Below are 18,315 nucleotides of genomic sequence, written 5' to 3' on the forward strand. Positions count from 1 at the left end.
AAAATTGTTGCCGGACACAGATATAATTTTCAAAAAGTTTTTAAAGACAGTACAGGTGTACATAATATATATTTACAATTCGTAACAAATAGAAATAGAAATTGACCTTTAATATAGCCGAATTATTTTATTTCATAAAATTGATATGTAAAATAGAAGTTTGAAAGTCTTCAGAGAAGTGGTTTACGATATGTCTCCGCATTAGATAAATTCTCAATATATTTATTAGCTCAAAGTGGTCATGGTGGGATGAGTTTACGTCATTGAGAATCGAGCCAGGACAGTTTAAACGTTGGAACTGTTGGTCTCAGTTTGAAAGAGGGAAATAGTCCGTTTCGTTTCCCTTGAATCTGAAATAAGCTTCTTCAATTATAATTCCAATTAATCTCTATCAGTATGAAACGTAATTTAGCCGGAAATGTGAATCACCTTTGAATTTTAAATGCTCTCAAACAATTTTTTTTGAAATGTAACGCTTTCAGTTTTTCAATCAGTTGAAATATTTTATCTGCGCCAATTGGTGACAAAACAATTCTGCTACAAAACAATGCATTAAAAGCACAGACTTTGGTTTTAGTCGACAGTGTATATCATTTCGGTGGTCAATGTAATTATCATTATTTAGTTCTCAATTGAAAATACTATCCGCAGTTAGCATTGTTAGCATTGAATTAAAATCCCCCCCCCCCCCACTTCACAATGAAAAAAAAACAGTGAAAAAAATTAAAGGGCACCGTGCTGGTTTGATGAGATGAACTTGTCTGGCGTTATCCGGTTATATGTCTTTATTAGGTTTTACATCTTTTGATTTTTCATTATACAAATACATATGACAATGCGATTCTCGAGGTTGCGAAAAGCGGTTTTAAGCTTTATGTTTGACAGACCTTTTCTGTTCAATGGTGACGTTTATAGTAGTGACTTAATCGTCGCATTGATACTAACATACACATGTAAACTTTATTCAGTTACGCGCTGATTAATTGCTCTTGAACGTAGTTCATAGCAATTATTGTAAACGTGCGTGTCTTTTTTTATGCAAAATTTTTGCTTGACAATTTTGACTTTTTGAGTGACTTTACGCCCTTGACTTTTTGCATTTCGCGTGATCTAAAATTCTCTCTCAATCACAATTTCAAGCAGCTGAACTCAATTGGCGGCAATTTTATACTAAAAGTCAAATGAAAAATGCGCTGAAACTGGTGCTATTTTTCACTTTAAATCTTAATAGTGGTATATGTTAATCTCTAATGTGATTATTTGAAGCCGACTATTGAACTTCTTAGTCCCATTTAGCCCCCCCCCCCCCCGACTGAAGCAGGCTGCAGTTGATGAGAGCTCCCACTAGTCGTTCAAGAGCATTTCTTCCGACGTTTAGTCGGTTATGTTTATAATTTGGTTGTTTTTTAAACGCATTTTTTTAAACCGGACTCCAGTCCTCTTTTAACTGAAGTTTATTTCTGATTTAGTAGTTGTAGAAACTTGTCTAATGGTCAGTTATAAGTGTGCCATAGTTATTTGTGCAATGATGATGACCTTTGAGTATCCGTTCCAGTGATTCCCAAGCACCTTCGCCTCATCTCCCTTTCTTCCTACTTGTTCACCACTGTTATCCCCGGCAGGGGGGTTGTGGTCTTCAGTCACAGTCCAGCCCCAGTAACTTTGTCCACCGTAGTAGTACAAATCGTCTAGAGATTGGTAGCGCCATGCAGCGTCTTCTGACCGTCTCTCGAACTTGAAACGAAACACGTTTCTCGTCACATGTTTTCTAACTATGCATTGAAAAGTTTTCAAATCTTCATTGTTGTTGCAGTAGCTGCTGCACAGATCTGAGGTTTACCAGTAATGTCAGCATGACTTTGCATTTTTAACTGGTGCATAAATTGCCTGTATATGATGCTGTGACTATTCTGCATCCACGCCTTGAGTGGCGGGATGAGAGCTGTATTCAGTTGGTGATAAAGATTTTGTTTAATTTTGTACGAGAACATACTAACTAGAGAAATGGGAATTACGAAAAACAGGACAAATTTTGGAAATGGTTGTGACTCCTAATGTTTACCTCAAACACAATGACTTCATTTATGTGAGGACTTGAAATGATCTATTTTTCGAAATATAGTACAAGCTTGTGATATTAATTGTAAATTTCAAGTCTGTGGTTCTTGTACAAATAAGCGGGTGATATCTACCTGCATAAGTTCGTATGAAAGTCTGCAGACTTGAGAGGAGAAGGTGCACACAATATACTGAGATTGAGACACTAGAATGACGTCAGTGAGTAGAGCTAGAAGACTACCATCTGCGTATCTTGTGCTGAGGGAGTTGGCACGTGCGGCAGCTGTTGCATCACCGAAGAATTTGTAATCAGCGAACTCTTTTGCTTCCTCTTGTAGCACTCTTGGCTCGTCTGTCGCTAGAGAAATAATCTGATGTTTTTCGTTTATGCCCTCGGCACACCGCTCAACTGTTTTGGACTTAATTGTCTACCAAACGAGGAAGAGATTTTTAAAAAAAATCATTGTTCAAAGATAATTGGTGTATCCATTTAAAAAATTGCCTCAAGCTTAATCGACTATGCACAAAAAGAAAAAACTTAATGAAAAAGTCAAAAACTAAACAAAAAACCAAACAAAAACAATTGTCTTGCATTTTACCAGAAAAGATATGGGACCCCTCATTTTTCAAGATAATAACAAGTAGACAAAAAAACAAAAGGGCAAAGTTAAAAAAACGTTTATACTTTCTGAAAACAATTTAATGAAATTTCTTAGCTACCAAATGAAATCATTCAATGGCCTCATATATATACCGTCAAAAAGCCAATAACACATGTTATTAATAGCCGCCCTCATCTTCTCAGCCGGCTATTATAGCGCTCCTATTTTTTTTACTTCGTCGAATAAAAAAATGTTTCGCTTTACCTCTTTTTACCGCTTTTTCAACATTTTGCGTGATATCTTTTTGACTTCTCTAGGCTAGTTTCTCTCTTCTCTCATTCTGCTAAAAGTGATTTTGAACATCAGTTGCTCAGCAAAGCAATTCAAAATGAACAGAGTCAGTATAAAAAATTGTAGTCAGAAGTAGAAACGGGATAAACCCATAAAGCCCAATTTTAGATGCCCGCTATTTGAACGTCGTTCATAGAAGTCTTAGTTACCATCTCTAATGCTTATTGGTATTGATAGTAGCCCCTGTAGCCTCTCTCTAAGAAACAGAAGTACGTTATGTTCAACTACGAAATGCCATCAAAATAATTCGGACTTAAGTAATGTTTATGTACAAAAATCTTTTTTTTTCAATATCCATTCTTTCAATCCCAATCATGCTTATTGGAATCAACGGCGGCTATTTTCCGGCAATCTGCCGGGTATGTTTATCCAATATCGTTATAAGAAAGAAATTGGACATATAGCAGTGAGACTAAACCAAAAGACTTTGATTTAACAACGAAAACAGGCAGAACTCAAATTCCAAACATTTTTACGCAAAAGTTGATGAAATAAAAAGAACACAAACTTTAGGCTGAAAGTATTATGTATTTTCTATGGTCCTCCTTTCAATATAAATTTTGCATTGTCAATAATTGAGGTTGGATTTGAAATATTCTGTTCTGTATCGAACATAAAAAGAATTAAGGCAAAACTATACTTTTTAAAATTACAGCGACACATTACAATCCAATTCTTTTTTCGATTGAAAAAGTGCACAACTGGAACGAAAATGGCGCTGCTGTTGCTGATTGTCAATTTTAAGAAATAGTTCCGAGTGTTAACGAAATAGCTAATCGTTAAATAGTGATCGAAAAGTCATTCTATAAAAAAAATGATGAGTTTCAGATTCTTATCGAGTTTTGTTGGCCGAAGACCTTTATGTATCAACTCAAAGCATTGAAAAGTTTCTTCAATAGTTCCTTAGATATTGAATTAGAAATTTGATTAAATAGAGTCAGTCATGAGACTACAAACAGAACATTGGTGGCATAACTCATTTATTCATTAAATTTTTAATTGCTCTCCAACGAAGTTTGTAGCAATTATATTAGTCCTGTCGGTCTTTTTTTATGCGATTTTTCGCTTGACCGATTTTTCGTCTGACGCTTTTGACTTTTCGTCCTCAAAAACAAGATAAACAGGTAGCGCCCAGCGGGCATTAAGTGGCTAATTACTGACAAACAACCGTTCGCTGAAAACACACAAATTTTTACAAATTTTCACAATTTTTTTCAAGCTTTTTGAAAGTTTTTGTCATTTTTGTAAAAGTTTTGTCAAATTTTTGAGTTTTATTAACCCTAGATGTCAAGAAACCCGCTCTATGGTTTGATAATAGGTTACTGCGTTGTTTTTGGTAGTAATAGAATGGTTTCAGCGTTTCAACTTTTACAATTTTTACAACTTTGCGAATTTTTTGCAAATTTTTTTAATGTTTTTAAAAATTTTTTGTCGATTTTTAGGTTTATCCAGCCTCAAGAGCCAAGGAGCCTCCTCTAGGGTTTGATGATAGGTTACTATATAGTTTCTAGACGTAATGAATTATTTCTCTAGATTTTAACATCACGAATTTTAGCATTTTTTTGAAAAAAATAGCTTTTTAATTTTTTTTTACCATTTATTGTCATTAATTCTATATTTTTCAGCCTCAGGGTTCAGAAAACCTGCTTAAGGGTTGGGTAATATGTTGCTGCATAATTTTAGGGGAAATCGAATGGTTTTCAACTTTTTATCACAAATTTTATCGATTTGATTTTATAAAAATTGCAATTTTTTTTAACTTTTTTGACAATTTTTGTTATCTTATAGGTTTATCTAGCCTCAAGAGCAAAGGAACCTTCTCTAGAGTTTGATAACAAGTTGTTGTATAGTCTCTAGATGCAATGGATTGTTTTTAAAGATTTTAACATTTTACGAGTTTTAGCATTTTTTTGAAAAATTTTTGGCAGTGTTCATGTTTTTTAGAAATTGTTTCGTTTAAGGTTTTTTTCAGTTTCAAAAGCCAAGAAGCCTGCTTCGAGGTTTGATACTAAGCTGCTGATTAGTTTCTAGAGTTGATGGAATGGTTTTCATCATTTTTATTACTCGAGTTTTAGAAATTTTTTGATAAATTTTAATTTGAAAATTTTTTGAAAAATTATTATGTTCCAAGTGAATGGGTCTTTATGAGCCAATGAAATGGATGAAATAGGCATACTAGATTGTCTCTTGAGACAATGGAATGGTGTTCTGAAGATATTAATATCACGAATTTTTGCAAGATTTTGTTAAAATTTGCTATTGTTTTTAAAATTTTCGAATTTTTTTGTCCTTTTCTGAGTTTAACTGGCCAACGAAGCTTTTTTAGTCTTGCAGATGGGTCACATAAAAAAATCCAGAGGCAAAATTGTTTTTGAACTTTTTCTTTACGGCGAAATAAGAAAACTTTTCTTTGGAATTTTGCTATTTCAGTTTTTTCTATATGATTGAGTTACTAACAAGTATAGAAAACTTGAAGTTGTGGAGTCGAATCTCATCATGGAAAAAATTCCTAGCTCCCTCTTCCTCTCTCTGTGTTGGCTGGCGTTTCTTTCCTTCTTTTTCGCGCTCACGTTTAATCTCTCTCTCTCTCTCTCTCCTTAATTCTCAGGCACTTCAGCGGCTGTTATATGGCGTGATGTCATCGTCTATTACCCTAATCTAAGGGCCCCTTCAATCAAGCTAAAGCTTACCTCACTAAACAGTGGCTAGGTACTGACAAAGCCAACCGCTCGCCGGTCGTTGAGAGCAATTCGCCCGAAGTTAGTCGGTTATGTTGTATTTTTTGAAGCCATAAAAAAAGAGCATATTGTGAAAACACATTGCTTGTTCATTGGACCTCATTTGAACGTAAACTGGACTGCCGATTTTTTTACTTTATAAGACTACAGACTTGCCTATAATTGGTATGATAAAAATTCAAATATTTTTTAAAAGATGGCAGACCCAAATACAATCGGAATCCTGCTTTACAAAACTACAGACCAAACGCCTTGCTATTGTTGCGCAGCTGTCAATAAACTTGGTTGTTCCCAATAATTGGGAATTGTTTTGGCAAACAAAAATCGTAATTCATCAAAAATAATGCATTTTAAATATATATCTAAAGTTAGCAAAAGAGCTCTGAAACAATAGTTCCAGAACATTTTCTTAGGAACCTGAGGTGAAAATAGCTCTAATCCGAACGAAAGAAATTGTGTCAGCGCTTCTATGTCCTCACTACCGTTCAATCTGGACAAAGTGGGCCAAGTAAGCATATTTAATGCCATTTTTAATGAAAAATGCTGAATTTTTGAAAGTTTAGGAGACTTTTTAACCAAACCCATTTTTTTAACTTTAAACGTGAAAGCACTGAGACTGTTGTTATCAATTTTTAGCAAAAATTGTGAAATATCTGAAAAAAACAACAGAATTTAGGCTAACGTTCACAAAACTGTTAATCTCCGTAACTCCTCGAAACTAGCGAAACACACAAAAAAATCTTTTTAATTAATAGCCGCCCTCATCTTCTCAGCCGGCTATTATAGCGCTCCTATTTATTTTACTTCGTCGAATATAAAAATGTTCCGCTTTACCTCATTTTGCCGCTTTTTCAACATTTGCGTGATATCTTTTTGAATTCTCTAGGCTAGTTTCTCTCTTCTCTCATTCTGCTAAAATGGATTTTGAACATCAGTTGCTCAGCAAAGCAATTCAAAATGAACAGAGTCAGGATCAGTATAAAAAATTGAAGTCAGAAGTAGAAACGGGATAAACCCATAAAGCCCTATTTTAGATGCCCGCTATTTGAACGTCGTTCCTATAAGTCTTAGTTACCATTTCTAATGCTTATTGGTATTGATAGTAGCCCCTGTAGCCTCTCTCTAAGAAACAGAAGTACGTTATGTTCAACTACGAAATTCCATCAAAATAAATCGGACTTAACAAATGTTTTTGTACAAAAATCTTTTTTTTTTCAATGTCTATTCTTTCAATCCCAATCATGCTTATTGGAATCAACGGCGGCTATTTTCCGGCAATCTGCCGGGTATGTTTTGAAATTGTGCGCTCACAACTCTGTGCGATGAATATATCGATAGGCGAAAACTGTCTGAACAAAAAAAAACAGATGATCTTATCGTTCCTCTCCCACAAAAGTGGGTCGGAACAATAATTACTGATATTTATGTAATTTTGCCTTATGCTATTTTAATGCCATCTGAAATTTAAATTTGAACAGCTCTACTTGAGTTCTTTCAAACAGGTCATGTAGGAAATTTAAATAATAGCAGCTCACCTACGTATATTTCTTTTTTGATGGGATGTTGAGTTTTGTCCATTCTGTCGTGGACTATGTTCACATAGTGCATGTACTCGGCCAGTGAGTGGAACTGAGCTTCAGTGTTGATCTTGTCTGATCTCCTTACTTGCAGACCAAAGTAGTGGCCGTACAGCTTAGTCGTGTTGCGCACATTCTCAAGGTGTGCTACCAGTTTCTCATTGCTTCTCATACTGTTAATGATAATAATAAATTGTTTTCAATTAAGTTGGCGTTGCTGTACAGACCAGGCCGCACAGAACCGCCCCTTACTTGATATGTCATCAAAAGGTCCTAGTCAGTGACGCCAGTAGCACTACTAAGAAATTTTAAACAAAAAGACAAATAGTTAGATGCTTAAGGTGCTAGTGATTATACTGCTTTTCATACTGTTAAGCAGTTTTATACATTATAAACCGATGTTTTTTTTGTTCACATATTGGGGTCTAACGTTATACGAATCTTTTTTCGCTAGATTTTACAGGTTTGTCATTGACAGTAAATTTTAATATACTCTCACGACGCGATCTTGCGCGCGCTCTAAAAAAATGGAAAAGTTTCATTAAAAACGCTTTTCTAGAGTGCGATTAAGGGCGTGTTGGCGAAGTATGTTTACAATTACTATCTACTTAAGCTGTTCCCTTTTTCCACTGTTGAATCCAATCAATGTTTGGTCCTTTCGAGTGGTTTTTGTCTCTTTTGAAATTTTTTTCTTTTAAACTTTTTTCTATGGTTAATATGTAATAATTGAATCGTATTCAGTTGCTGTCGGATGCAGTTATTGTAGTCGCATGTGTCTTACTCGAAGCAAAATTTTTCCTTGGTTGATTTGATTACTTTGAATATTTGGGGGGTCTTGATTGGTCTCTTCTCATTCACAATTTGGAGCAGCTGAACTTCTGGAAACAAACTTTTTTGTCAGCGTTTGAAGCCCCTGAGTGAAGTTATTGCCCCCCCCCCCGACGCCATAAAAGAGCATTTCCTTCGATGTGAGCTGGTTTTCATGAGCCCGGGAAAATCAATCAGATACTTGGAAACCGCTTACAGCAGTGACAAGTGCTCTAGTGTGATGCTGGTGCTTTATCAATCGGCTTTTACCAATCAATCGGCTTAATGCAATCAATTTTGGGTGATCGATATCGTTTGCGCAGGAAAATTTTTTTATCAGAATGTTTTTGAAATACTGAAACGATGATCGGATAATCATTTTCATTTTTCTAGGAAAATCATTGCTTAGTTTTCTTGCCGTTATCAATTTTTACGCTCTAAAAGCGCCTGGACTTGAAAGATGAAATAGATAGAATAGATATTCAGTGGTTAGTCCGAATTTGCTAAATGTTCTAGAAGGAATCAATTTTAGGAGCTCTTCCATTTCAAGTAACGTGCTCAAACTTAACAGGGTTACGTTCTGTTTCTGCGTTTTTGAAGCTACTTGCAACTCAAAAAAAAATAAGTTTTTGTGAGCACGGTCTATATTAAAAAGTCAAGGGACAAAATTTGAGGAGCCAACATTGTTTGGGTTAGATTTTAATGTTTGCACCAATTTTAGCCAACCTCATAAATAAGTAAGGCATCTAATGAAGAAAAAGTCTTTTTTTTTCTGACTTTAAAATAAACCGTCGAGAAAAAAGTAGTCAAACTTTTCGCGTTCTTTTTGTTCCTCGCAATTAATAATTTTTGTTTTGAGATAGTTAAAAAGACGAATGAAATGAAATCTCAATTTTTTTGCCAACTTGTAGTTGTTCCTCTACGATGGTTTTTAATTCTTGTCAAAAGATGTTTGAAGCAATGATATAGCCGTGTCTGTTTGCAAAACTTTTACTTAACTCATTGGACTTTTCAATTGACATTTCTGCCCCTGACTTCTCATTTTCTGTGACCCAGAAAATTGTTCGAATTGTTTATAGTGAGCAGTTGAACTCAATTATTGGTTGCAGTTTACAAAAAGTCAAATGCAAAGTGTGAAAAAATTATTCCATTTTTTAAATAATGTCATGATGTTTTTGCCACCCCCGCAAAGCAGGATACGATCAATACTAGTTCATTTAATTGACTCGGCTATAAGTGTTGTTAGTTATTTCGCTCATTTCCTGTTTAGCACATCACAATTGTTTTACTAAATGACTAGGTTTTATAAGTGTCGTTAATTTTCGCTATTTTATAGTTTAACATCCCACAGATATTTTTTGCTAACCTGTATGCAATGAAGTGTCCCGAGTACCACACCAGTGGGTTAGAGTGACATCTGCCGAGTGCAGTTGCCCATCTTGAAGGAATGTAAGGAAGAAATTTTTTCATATATGGCGAAGAACGCATTCCATCAACTATAGGAATTCGCACCACACGCTCTGAAGGCTCGCGATCAGGGCTTGTCCTATCTAGATCCAAAAAGTGCAGTAAATAATGCTATTGATATAATAGCTATAACACCTCAACGGAGTGCGGGCAGTTCTAAGCAAAAAAGTGCTATCTTGGTTTCAAATTCATTCGCATGGTCAATAAGGTAGTACTTTTCTGCTTTGCGAACTTTGGGAGAAAAGTTATGAGATGCTAATGTAAATCGCTAATTGGTTTAGTGTAGCATAATTTTCATATTATCCTAAAAGTACACAAGATTTCTTTGATTACAAGTTTTTTGGCGGTAGGTATATAGTGGAGGGCGCTAATTATGTGCTATCTAAAATTCATTAATTTTTTTAGGTTAGTGATTTGACTAGCGAAGTTAAACGGAATTCATCTGAGTAAACAAGTTAAGCTCTATCTGTATGCGCACCTATTAGAGGAGCATTTGGGAATGCTTGCTTGCAATTGGGGTTGTCGTTGATGGGCTTGAAGAGGTCTGCCCACCCCCTCCTATCATAGTTCCAGCTCCCGTCCTCTAGCACCATTGTCCGGTTCAAGGCGAATGAGAGCATAAAGCACCAATTGAGGTGGTGTGACTGACACCCGAAGCCACACGATTTGCCAATTGAGCACACTGCTATCTTGTTTCGCTCATCATCACAGCTTCTACTTTGAACCTAATTGCGTTTTTATAAGTTAGGTCACATGAAAGTCTTCAGTTCCACTGTTTGTCACATAATATGTATGCTAATTGACCTAATGAAATAAAGCCGCCCGTCTTGTTGCGCCTTTCTGACTCGTCAGATCTTATTAATGTAACAAGTTTTGGTCAAGATTGTTGAAGTCGATGTTGCAAAAAGCGCTGATGCTATTTGTCTGAGGAAGCTATTGTTTTGTTATTATGTAAATGTCTGTGAACAAAAAGTGGGAGTTTCAGCTTTTGGTTAGTTAAGTCCGGTTGGAATAGTTTGAAAATGAGTTTTTCATCAACCGTTGATAATTCTCACTTAACCTATGCTTTTGCGATAAGTGAGAACTATCAACGGTTGATGAAAAACTCATTTTCAAACTATTCCAACCGGACTTAACTAACCAAAAGTTGAAACTCCCACTTTTTGTTCACAGACATTTACATAATAACAAAACAATAGTTCCTCAGACAAATAGCATCAGCGCTTTCAACGAGATGTTAGTTCGCTGAGTTCTAAAATAGATGGAGGTCTAGTTTACCTCATGCATGGCTTTTACTAGCTCATCGGACGACTGCTTAAGAGCATTCGTGCACTCTTCGTGACCCAATTGGTCAATGATGGAATGAGAGTGTAGCCATAGTGTGTCCACTAGCTCCTGTGTCAGTTTCTTGTCATTAGCACTCCAGTTAGACTGTCTGCTTCCTCCGCTGAGTAAATACTGCACTTCCATTATGTTCTTGCGCAACTGAAGAAGTTCCCCAACTACCTCTACTACCTTTTCGTTTTTCTAGAACATTACACAAAATAAATATCTGCACTGTGTAATGGCAAGTGTATTGTGAGTTTGTAAACAATTGTCATTCATTTTCAATTACTAAGAGAAGCACAGAGAAGCTTCTTCAAAAATTATTTTCAGATCTTTCTGAATTGTTCTTGAAGTTGCAAATGTTTGGGTCCTGTTGGTCTATTAAATCCCTTACTGTAAGCTAAGTACTTCGTACCTCCTACCCCGTCGTTTGAAAGCAATTTGTCCAACTTTAGTCGGTTGCTTGCTTTTACAAACATGGTTTTTAATAGCTCTCAAACGAAGACCTGATCTTTTTTAATGCGATTTAGCGTGCTGCCGTCTTTTTTTGTCTGACTATTTGACTTTTCGTCCTCAAAAACGTGATAAACATGAAAAGGCCGGAGGGCATTACGTTCTCTTCGGCTTACTAATCCCTAATTATACGATTTATGGAAACTGTTCAAGAGACATACTTCATGGTGTGAAAAGCGGTGCTTAGAGTTTGACTCCGTCCCTTTAACTCCGCCCACCCCCCCCCCCCACCCGCCACGACTTTACCTCATTCCACCCGTAAGCCCGCACGCTCGCCCCCACCCGCGTTCACTAACTCCAAGCGCTATGCTCACACCTACCACAGAAATAAGCTAAAGGTAGTCTTCATTAGCCGCAACTAGCTACCGACAAAGCCAACCGCTCACCAGTCGTTTGAGAGCAATTCGCCCGACGTTAGTCGGTTATGTTTAACAGTTATTTGTCCTGCTGTTTTTTAAGAAATGCGTCTGTGCAATTAGACTTTTCATGGAGAGACACAAGATCAACTAGTTAAGCCCGAAAGCATTAGCTTGCTGTGAAATTCTGTTGCTTCGTTACTGTTAAGGTTCATAGAAACTGGAAGCAAGTTTCTAGTGTAAGATTCAATTTATCTCCGAGTATCTCTAACAAAGCCTGCGCCCAGCTAATATTTTGAATAGTCTGGAAGCACTTTTATTAGACTGTTTTGTTTTCGAGCGGGATTTTTTGGCGATTGCCATTGCTCTCAATGGGAGTATCAAGCAGCTTCACTCGAGTAAGTATAATATATTGGAAGTGGTTATTTTTTTCATATCTTTCAAGAATTACTGTTGGGCTGAACTCAGATAAGCCCCGCCCGCTTTGCTGGAAATCCTGCGCCTACAAAAAATTATTGTAATTACAGAAAGTTTAGATGATTTAACCATCCGAGGCCTGTGGGTAGTTTGATTTAAGAGATGCTTTCGGACAAAGTTTGTGCCAATTATTTTAATCCTGTTGATCTTTTTTTGCGATTTTTCGTCTAATCGTTTTTGGTCTCACCGAAGAATTTTTGACATATTGAGAAATGGCATAAAGGGGGGTAAACCCAGAGAGAATTAAGTTGTTGATAATTTCTCTTAGAGCTGAATTCTCTCTAATTATGCGATTCTCTAAAAAATTCATGAAATTCATGACGTTAAAAGTTGTTCTTTGGAAATTTCCCACCGTCTGCCCCCCCCCCCCCCCCACACACACACACACACCCCGGCGCTTCACTCCTCCATCCGCCGAAATCAGCTTTTAGGAGCTAATCCACGGTTTTGTGGGAATTGTTGTGCTGCTTGGTCACACTAATCTCTTTCCCCGAATAATTTTTAATTTTTAATTTTAGCGAGGTCACTTAAACTGCGATGTGAAATGACATGAAACTGTTCGTAATTTGAGTTCGCCCGTAACTTGCCTTGTTGCCGACTAATTGTGTGTTGGTCACTTTTGCACTATCTGCGGCAGCCAAACTGAAGTCTTGCGTGTCGGGGGCTAAAATTCCCCTAGCGTGAACTGTTTCATCACTATTCACCGCATTGCCGCACTCTGAAGTGGGTGGTGGCTGTAGTTGTTGGTTGATTAGCACCATAAATGTAAAAAGCCACCCGAATGACGTCACCAATAAAAGGTGTCGCGTTGAAACAGGGCAGCACAGCACTTTCCGTCGCATGCTGACGATTCTCGGAAATCACTGGACAGCTAAGCTGATAAAGAGAATGAAGCTGTTCAACGGAAACCCATCCGCAGTTGATTTAAACTTTGATTACCAACAGGTTTGGTGCATGGTTTGACTTCTTTTTATATCTGGATCTTAAAGCTGGGACAAATTTCGTGGCCTGTGTCCGAATTTTGAATTAAAGCAATAACTTAGCTACAATTTTTTTTTGACAGTAGATTCTTTATATTTTCCAAAAACTACAATTTACGCAGATGTGACTAAATGCACAATGCAGTTCTAGTATACGTATCGCTGATCAACTGCGCAAAGATAAGCAACTTTTTACTAAATATTATGTGAGACGTTATAACGTGTAGTGTATCGTGCTCTTTTTGTTGGCAATGTATTGATCGCGCAGTGTGTTAGTTAATTACTAGTTGAGAACATTTAATAAAGATATTCTGAATGAAAAGATAAAAGCAACCGCAGAAGTTGAAAAGTTTTGTTGTAAAGCATTGGATTGTCAATAGATTAAACGCCAGCATGCGTTGTGGGAGGGAGGGTTTTGTATGTTAATTTTAAAAGACAAACTTTAATTGTTGAGCTCATTGAATTGGTAATGTTATGGATCGACTGTTGATCATGGAGTGGTTGTGACATTTTTGAAGATATTGATAGGATAGATTTAATTCAGTTCTGTTTCGTAATTGTATGAGTCAGTATTGAAGAGTAGACAGCCACTTGTTTTTTGGTCTTCATAAGTGGATTGACATATTGGTAATTGAACTTCACAATAATGATGTTCGATATCGCCATTCTTATTTCATGTGCTGGGCTAATTTAGAGGAAGGTATTAGCTTGTAAGTCATTAGCGAGTTCTGAAAGTTTAATGCAGCAAAAGCTTAAAACTGAATGGACCAATGAAACTGTTCCATAGTATCCATCATAAGGTGCAATTAAAATTGAAAGTTCATTGTTATTTGAAACATCGGAAGTTTTTACGAGAAATGATGCTGTGTTCTTTTCTAGGAAGGGTTAATATGTAGCCTGATCTGACAACTTTTAATTTTCTTTCTAGCTTAAGACGAGTAAATTGGTTTTGATATTCCTTCAGCCTTCGATTCCCAAAAAGGCAGTGCGCGTTGTAGACGCACATTGTTGTCTTGTCTGCATTATGTAATTTGTAGAATGTGAATTGCTGTATCGTGTGGTGTTTCCTGGCGAGATAAATGAACGATCTTTCATTTGAACTGCGCGAATATTGCTCGATTGTTGCTCTAGAGATATTATTAATGGAAAAATCTTGCGCAATGTATGTTATATTTATCTTGCGCCGGAGCTGTTTCAAGTTTTTCACACCTGGCGCTGCGTCAGTTTTTCACCACTTTTGATCACGTTTTTCATCATTGATGGAGGAGCGAGTAAGTGGATTTGAGATACCAATTCTGGAGCTATCTTCTGATGAATTTGATGAATATACTTATCATCCTACATCTTAACTAGCTAATCTTCAGTTTGCTTGCTTCCCACTTTTTAATTGCTCATATCAGTTATTGTAAACGTAATGGTCTTTTTTATGCAAATTTTTTTCCTTGACCGTTTTTTGCGTTTTTCTTCTAGAACATTCTTTGACTTCTCAAGTGACTTTTCCCGCTTTCGTTCTTCATTTTGGAGTGATCTCTGTTGTTCTCACTCCGAAGTAAAGCTTGTTGCTTAAATAAAAACGATTGAAACATAGCAACAAACAAGGACTGATAGACCAGTGGGCAGCGCTTCTGGGGAGGGATCAGGAGGTCCATGGTTGGAATCCCGGTGTGGTCAACAGTTTTTGCACCCGCCTGTCGTTCAAGAGCAGTTCTTCCGACATGAGTCGATTTATGAGGCTCTTAAGTTTTACACGGAAGTTGGTTGTTATTTCTAAAAATATCGCGAATATTGATCAGGAAGTGTTAATAAATTCTTCCCAAACAAAATGTGAAGCAATTATTAATTGCTCTCAAACGAAGTTTGTAGCAATTATATTAGTCCTGTCGGTCTTTTTTTATGCGATTTTTCGCTTGACCAATTTTTCGTCTGACGCTTTTGACTTTTCGTCCTCAAAAACGGGATAAACAGGTAGCGCCCAGCGGGCATTATGTGCTCTTAGAGCCTTTCGGGTCTGTTTCAGCTCAAACTGTCTTGGAGACTTATACTTATACTTATGGTGTGAGGGGCGGTTCTTAGAGGTTGACCCCCCCCCCCCCACCGCGCTTTTGCCCCCCCCCACCCAGTGCTGCCCCCATCAGCCCCGGTGCACCCCCCCCCCGTGGCTAGCTACTGACCAAGCCAACCGCTCGCCGGTCGTTTGAGAGCAATTCGCCCGACGTTAGTCGGTTATGTTTGTAAATGTGCGCCTTTTTACTTTCTTGACTCAACGAGGATTATTGGTTTTCTTGAGATTTTTTTTTAACTAGAAGTACTATTTGTTTAGACGGGGTTTTGATGTAAAAGAGAAAGCAAAAAATGACGTCTGAACTGGTTTTGTCTGAGCGAGAGTAAACGTATTGGTCTTTTTTATGAGTTTTTCAAAGTTATAATGATTTATAAATTACAGTTGATATAATTTAAAATATTGTCTCTATGAGAATTTAGGGGATTACTCTTATTTGTATATAATGATATTTTTACTCAAACTTTTTTAGTTTGGTTTAGTGAACTTTCATGGGTCTAGATTGTGATACTACTCGATTTTATGCTTTTGAGGCGTTTGCTTTTTCTTTTTCCTGACAATTATCAACTTTGCAATACTTTGCATTCTATTTGGGAAAATTATCTTGAAAAGAGAGAAGCATGTGTTAGAAATTTATTTAATGCTGTAGTGCCACAATGAAAGGTTTTTTTCTTTAGACCTAAACTCCGGTTTCTAAGAATGCTATCTGCCTTATGTTTCCCAACATGCCTTTTGAATTGCAAAATTAATTCAATATTTCTGAACTTTGAGGCCAATTGATTCGTTAGAGCTATTATACCGGTCAGTTTTTTGAGATCATTAGTTGTTGTCCATCTTAAAAATTTTGGCTGTATTGAATCTTCTGAATTAACTCTCGCGAGGCAAAGAATAAAGATTATGGAATCGATTTCAACTACAATTTTATTTGTACAAGACCAACGCTTCGAGTCGGTTTAGGAAATCTTCCGGCTATATTTTTTAAGCAAGTTTTTGCTGGAACATTCTTTCAATTTCACTTCTCGAGAGACCTTTTCACTTAATTTTTCATTTTTCGAGTGCTCTGATTTGCGCGAATTCCGAAATTAATTCTGTTGCTATAATAAAAGCAGTTGTGAGCAGACAGAGGACATATGACGTATAGCGTAGTGGGTAATGTCCCGGACTCTCAACCGAGAGGTTGTGGGTTGGAACCCCTCGCTAGTCGGAAGTGTTTTTCCCTAGCCTCGCCAGGCGTTCGAGAGCAATTCGTCCGACGTTAGTCGGTTTAATTTTGTTTTTATGATCCTTACCTGCTCTTTCTACGCTCTCATAATTTGTATTTCCTCTATTTTCCTTGCTCTGAACTGATTGCCAAAAATGATGTTGACCTCTTTATTGAACGAAAGTGGCAGCACAGAATTTAGACTTTCAAGGTTCATTGAGCTATAATTAATTTTAGTATTTGTAGTTGTTCTTTTGCTTTGATTTTCAAATCATTGAACTATTTGTTGGCAGGAGTCCGAAAGTTGGACCAGAACCCGGAAATACCTCAGTTGAATCGCAGTGGCAGTGGAGGATCCTCTGAGAACTCGCGAGAGAGTGGAGATGCGGATACAACTTTGGAAGCGATACATAGTGGGAGGGGTGTCGACGAAAGTATCGACATTCACTCTCTTGGTACGCTATTCAACTCTGTCCCCAGTACAGAACGAAATAACGAGCGTCATAAAGCAGAGAAAAATCAGATCCCTGATGAGCTGCTGAACTCTACCTACGTGCAAGGGAGGCACGAGGCTGGTGATCAGAAGGATAACGATCAGAGAACAGTAGAAGGTGCAGAAGTAAGCAACGGGAGTTTTTTCTTGGCTGAAGGTGAAAAGCTTGAAGCTGCCAGCAGTCTACTGCAACAGCCGGAGAATCAAGGCCTTAGAGGCTACCATCGCTCCAATTCAACTGGAGTACAAGTGGCTGCTTTTACCAATCGATCGTCGATAGCTTCGGGACCTCTTGGTGCCTCAACTCCGAGTGGAGACAACTCAAGATCCCCACAGTCTGTTAGAAAGAGCTTTACCTCTCCGGTCCAGAGCACAATCACAAGTAGTGCTAATCAGCCTCCAATAATTCAGTCTGGTAGAGATACTTATTCCGTAAGGAGCTCTCACGTTAACCAACATCGGCCAGCTTCCGAGCTTTTTGGTGATATTCATGTGACGAGTCGTGAGCCACGCGAGGTGGGCAACGAACGACCAAGGAGTGAGATACTGGATGGAAGCCACGAGATTAGACTAAAAGGTTTTGGACATGCTCGCGCGAAGACGCCAGAGAAAGAGTCCGAGCCACCGTCAAATAGGAGTTCTCAAAATGATGAGGAATCCTTAGCGGATAACTTCAAATCTCTTAGAGCTGAAATGGAAATGAAACGGCTACAGATACAGAAGCAGAGAGCTCACGAAGACAAAGAGCGAATGAAACAGAGGCAGAAAATATCAGAGGCAGCTTTCTTCAAAGCAATCCAACCGCGATCACAAGATCAAAGGGCAGTTTCCTCTGCGACCGGCACTCCGCAACATCGACATTCGGGGTCCTTGCCTGCTGGAGTTTCAATTGTTCGAAATCCATCGATGAGCAACATCTCCGTTCAGACGTCAATCGAGACACCTGACGCAAGTGGTTACTCTCTCATGACCGGAGCTGATGACCCCGCAATGGGAGGTCAGCGACGTTTTGATGAGTATGAAGGAAACGGGACATCTATTGGAGGATCGCAAAGTTTTCGGCAACCTGTTACTAATGGAAAGTCAAACGATATACATAGAGCAACTAGTTTGGACTGGTTAGTCATAGCAGAGCTTCCGAACCTGATATGAAACCGGCAATCTGGTGTATATATTTTTAAAGCTGTGTTAACTAGCTTTTAGTGGCGTAGAGTCTAGGTTTCATTCATATGAAAGTTCTCAAAATCATTTTTTGATATTGAGTAGATTGGTATTCCATTTCCACTTTAATTTCGCTAATTGTAAAGCCA

General features: G+C 37.6%; 2 protein-coding genes across 2 annotated transcripts in view; one reads left to right on the forward strand and one right to left on the reverse strand.

Moving 5' to 3' along the window:
• The window catches only part of LOC142334705 (uncharacterized), a 68,791-nt gene that overhangs the window by 15,201 nt on the left and 35,275 nt on the right, over positions 1-18,315 (forward strand). Inside the window, exon 6 of the mRNA XM_075382949.1 lies at positions 16,806-18,123. Coding sequence (XP_075239064.1) covers positions 16,806-18,123 — 1,318 coding nt within the window. The remainder of the gene's footprint in view (positions 1-16,805; positions 18,124-18,315) is intronic.
• Positions 16-13,650, reverse strand: LOC142334706 (alpha-(1,6)-fucosyltransferase-like). The gene is made up of 8 exons (XM_075382950.1): positions 12,860-13,650; positions 10,879-11,127; positions 10,079-10,325; positions 9,500-9,683; positions 7,285-7,499; positions 2,193-2,416; positions 1,537-1,734; positions 16-350 (listed from the first exon to the last, which is right to left on the reverse strand). The coding sequence occupies exons 1-8, from the start codon at positions 13,112-13,114 to the stop codon at positions 261-263; spliced, it is 1,662 nt and encodes a 553-aa protein (XP_075239065.1). The 5' UTR covers positions 13,115-13,650; the 3' UTR covers positions 16-260.

Source organism: Convolutriloba macropyga, chromosome 2, assembly GCF_964194025.1.
Source record: "Convolutriloba macropyga chromosome 2, txConMacr16.3, whole genome shotgun sequence".
Lineage (NCBI taxonomy): Eukaryota > Metazoa > Xenacoelomorpha > Acoela > Convolutidae > Convolutriloba > Convolutriloba macropyga.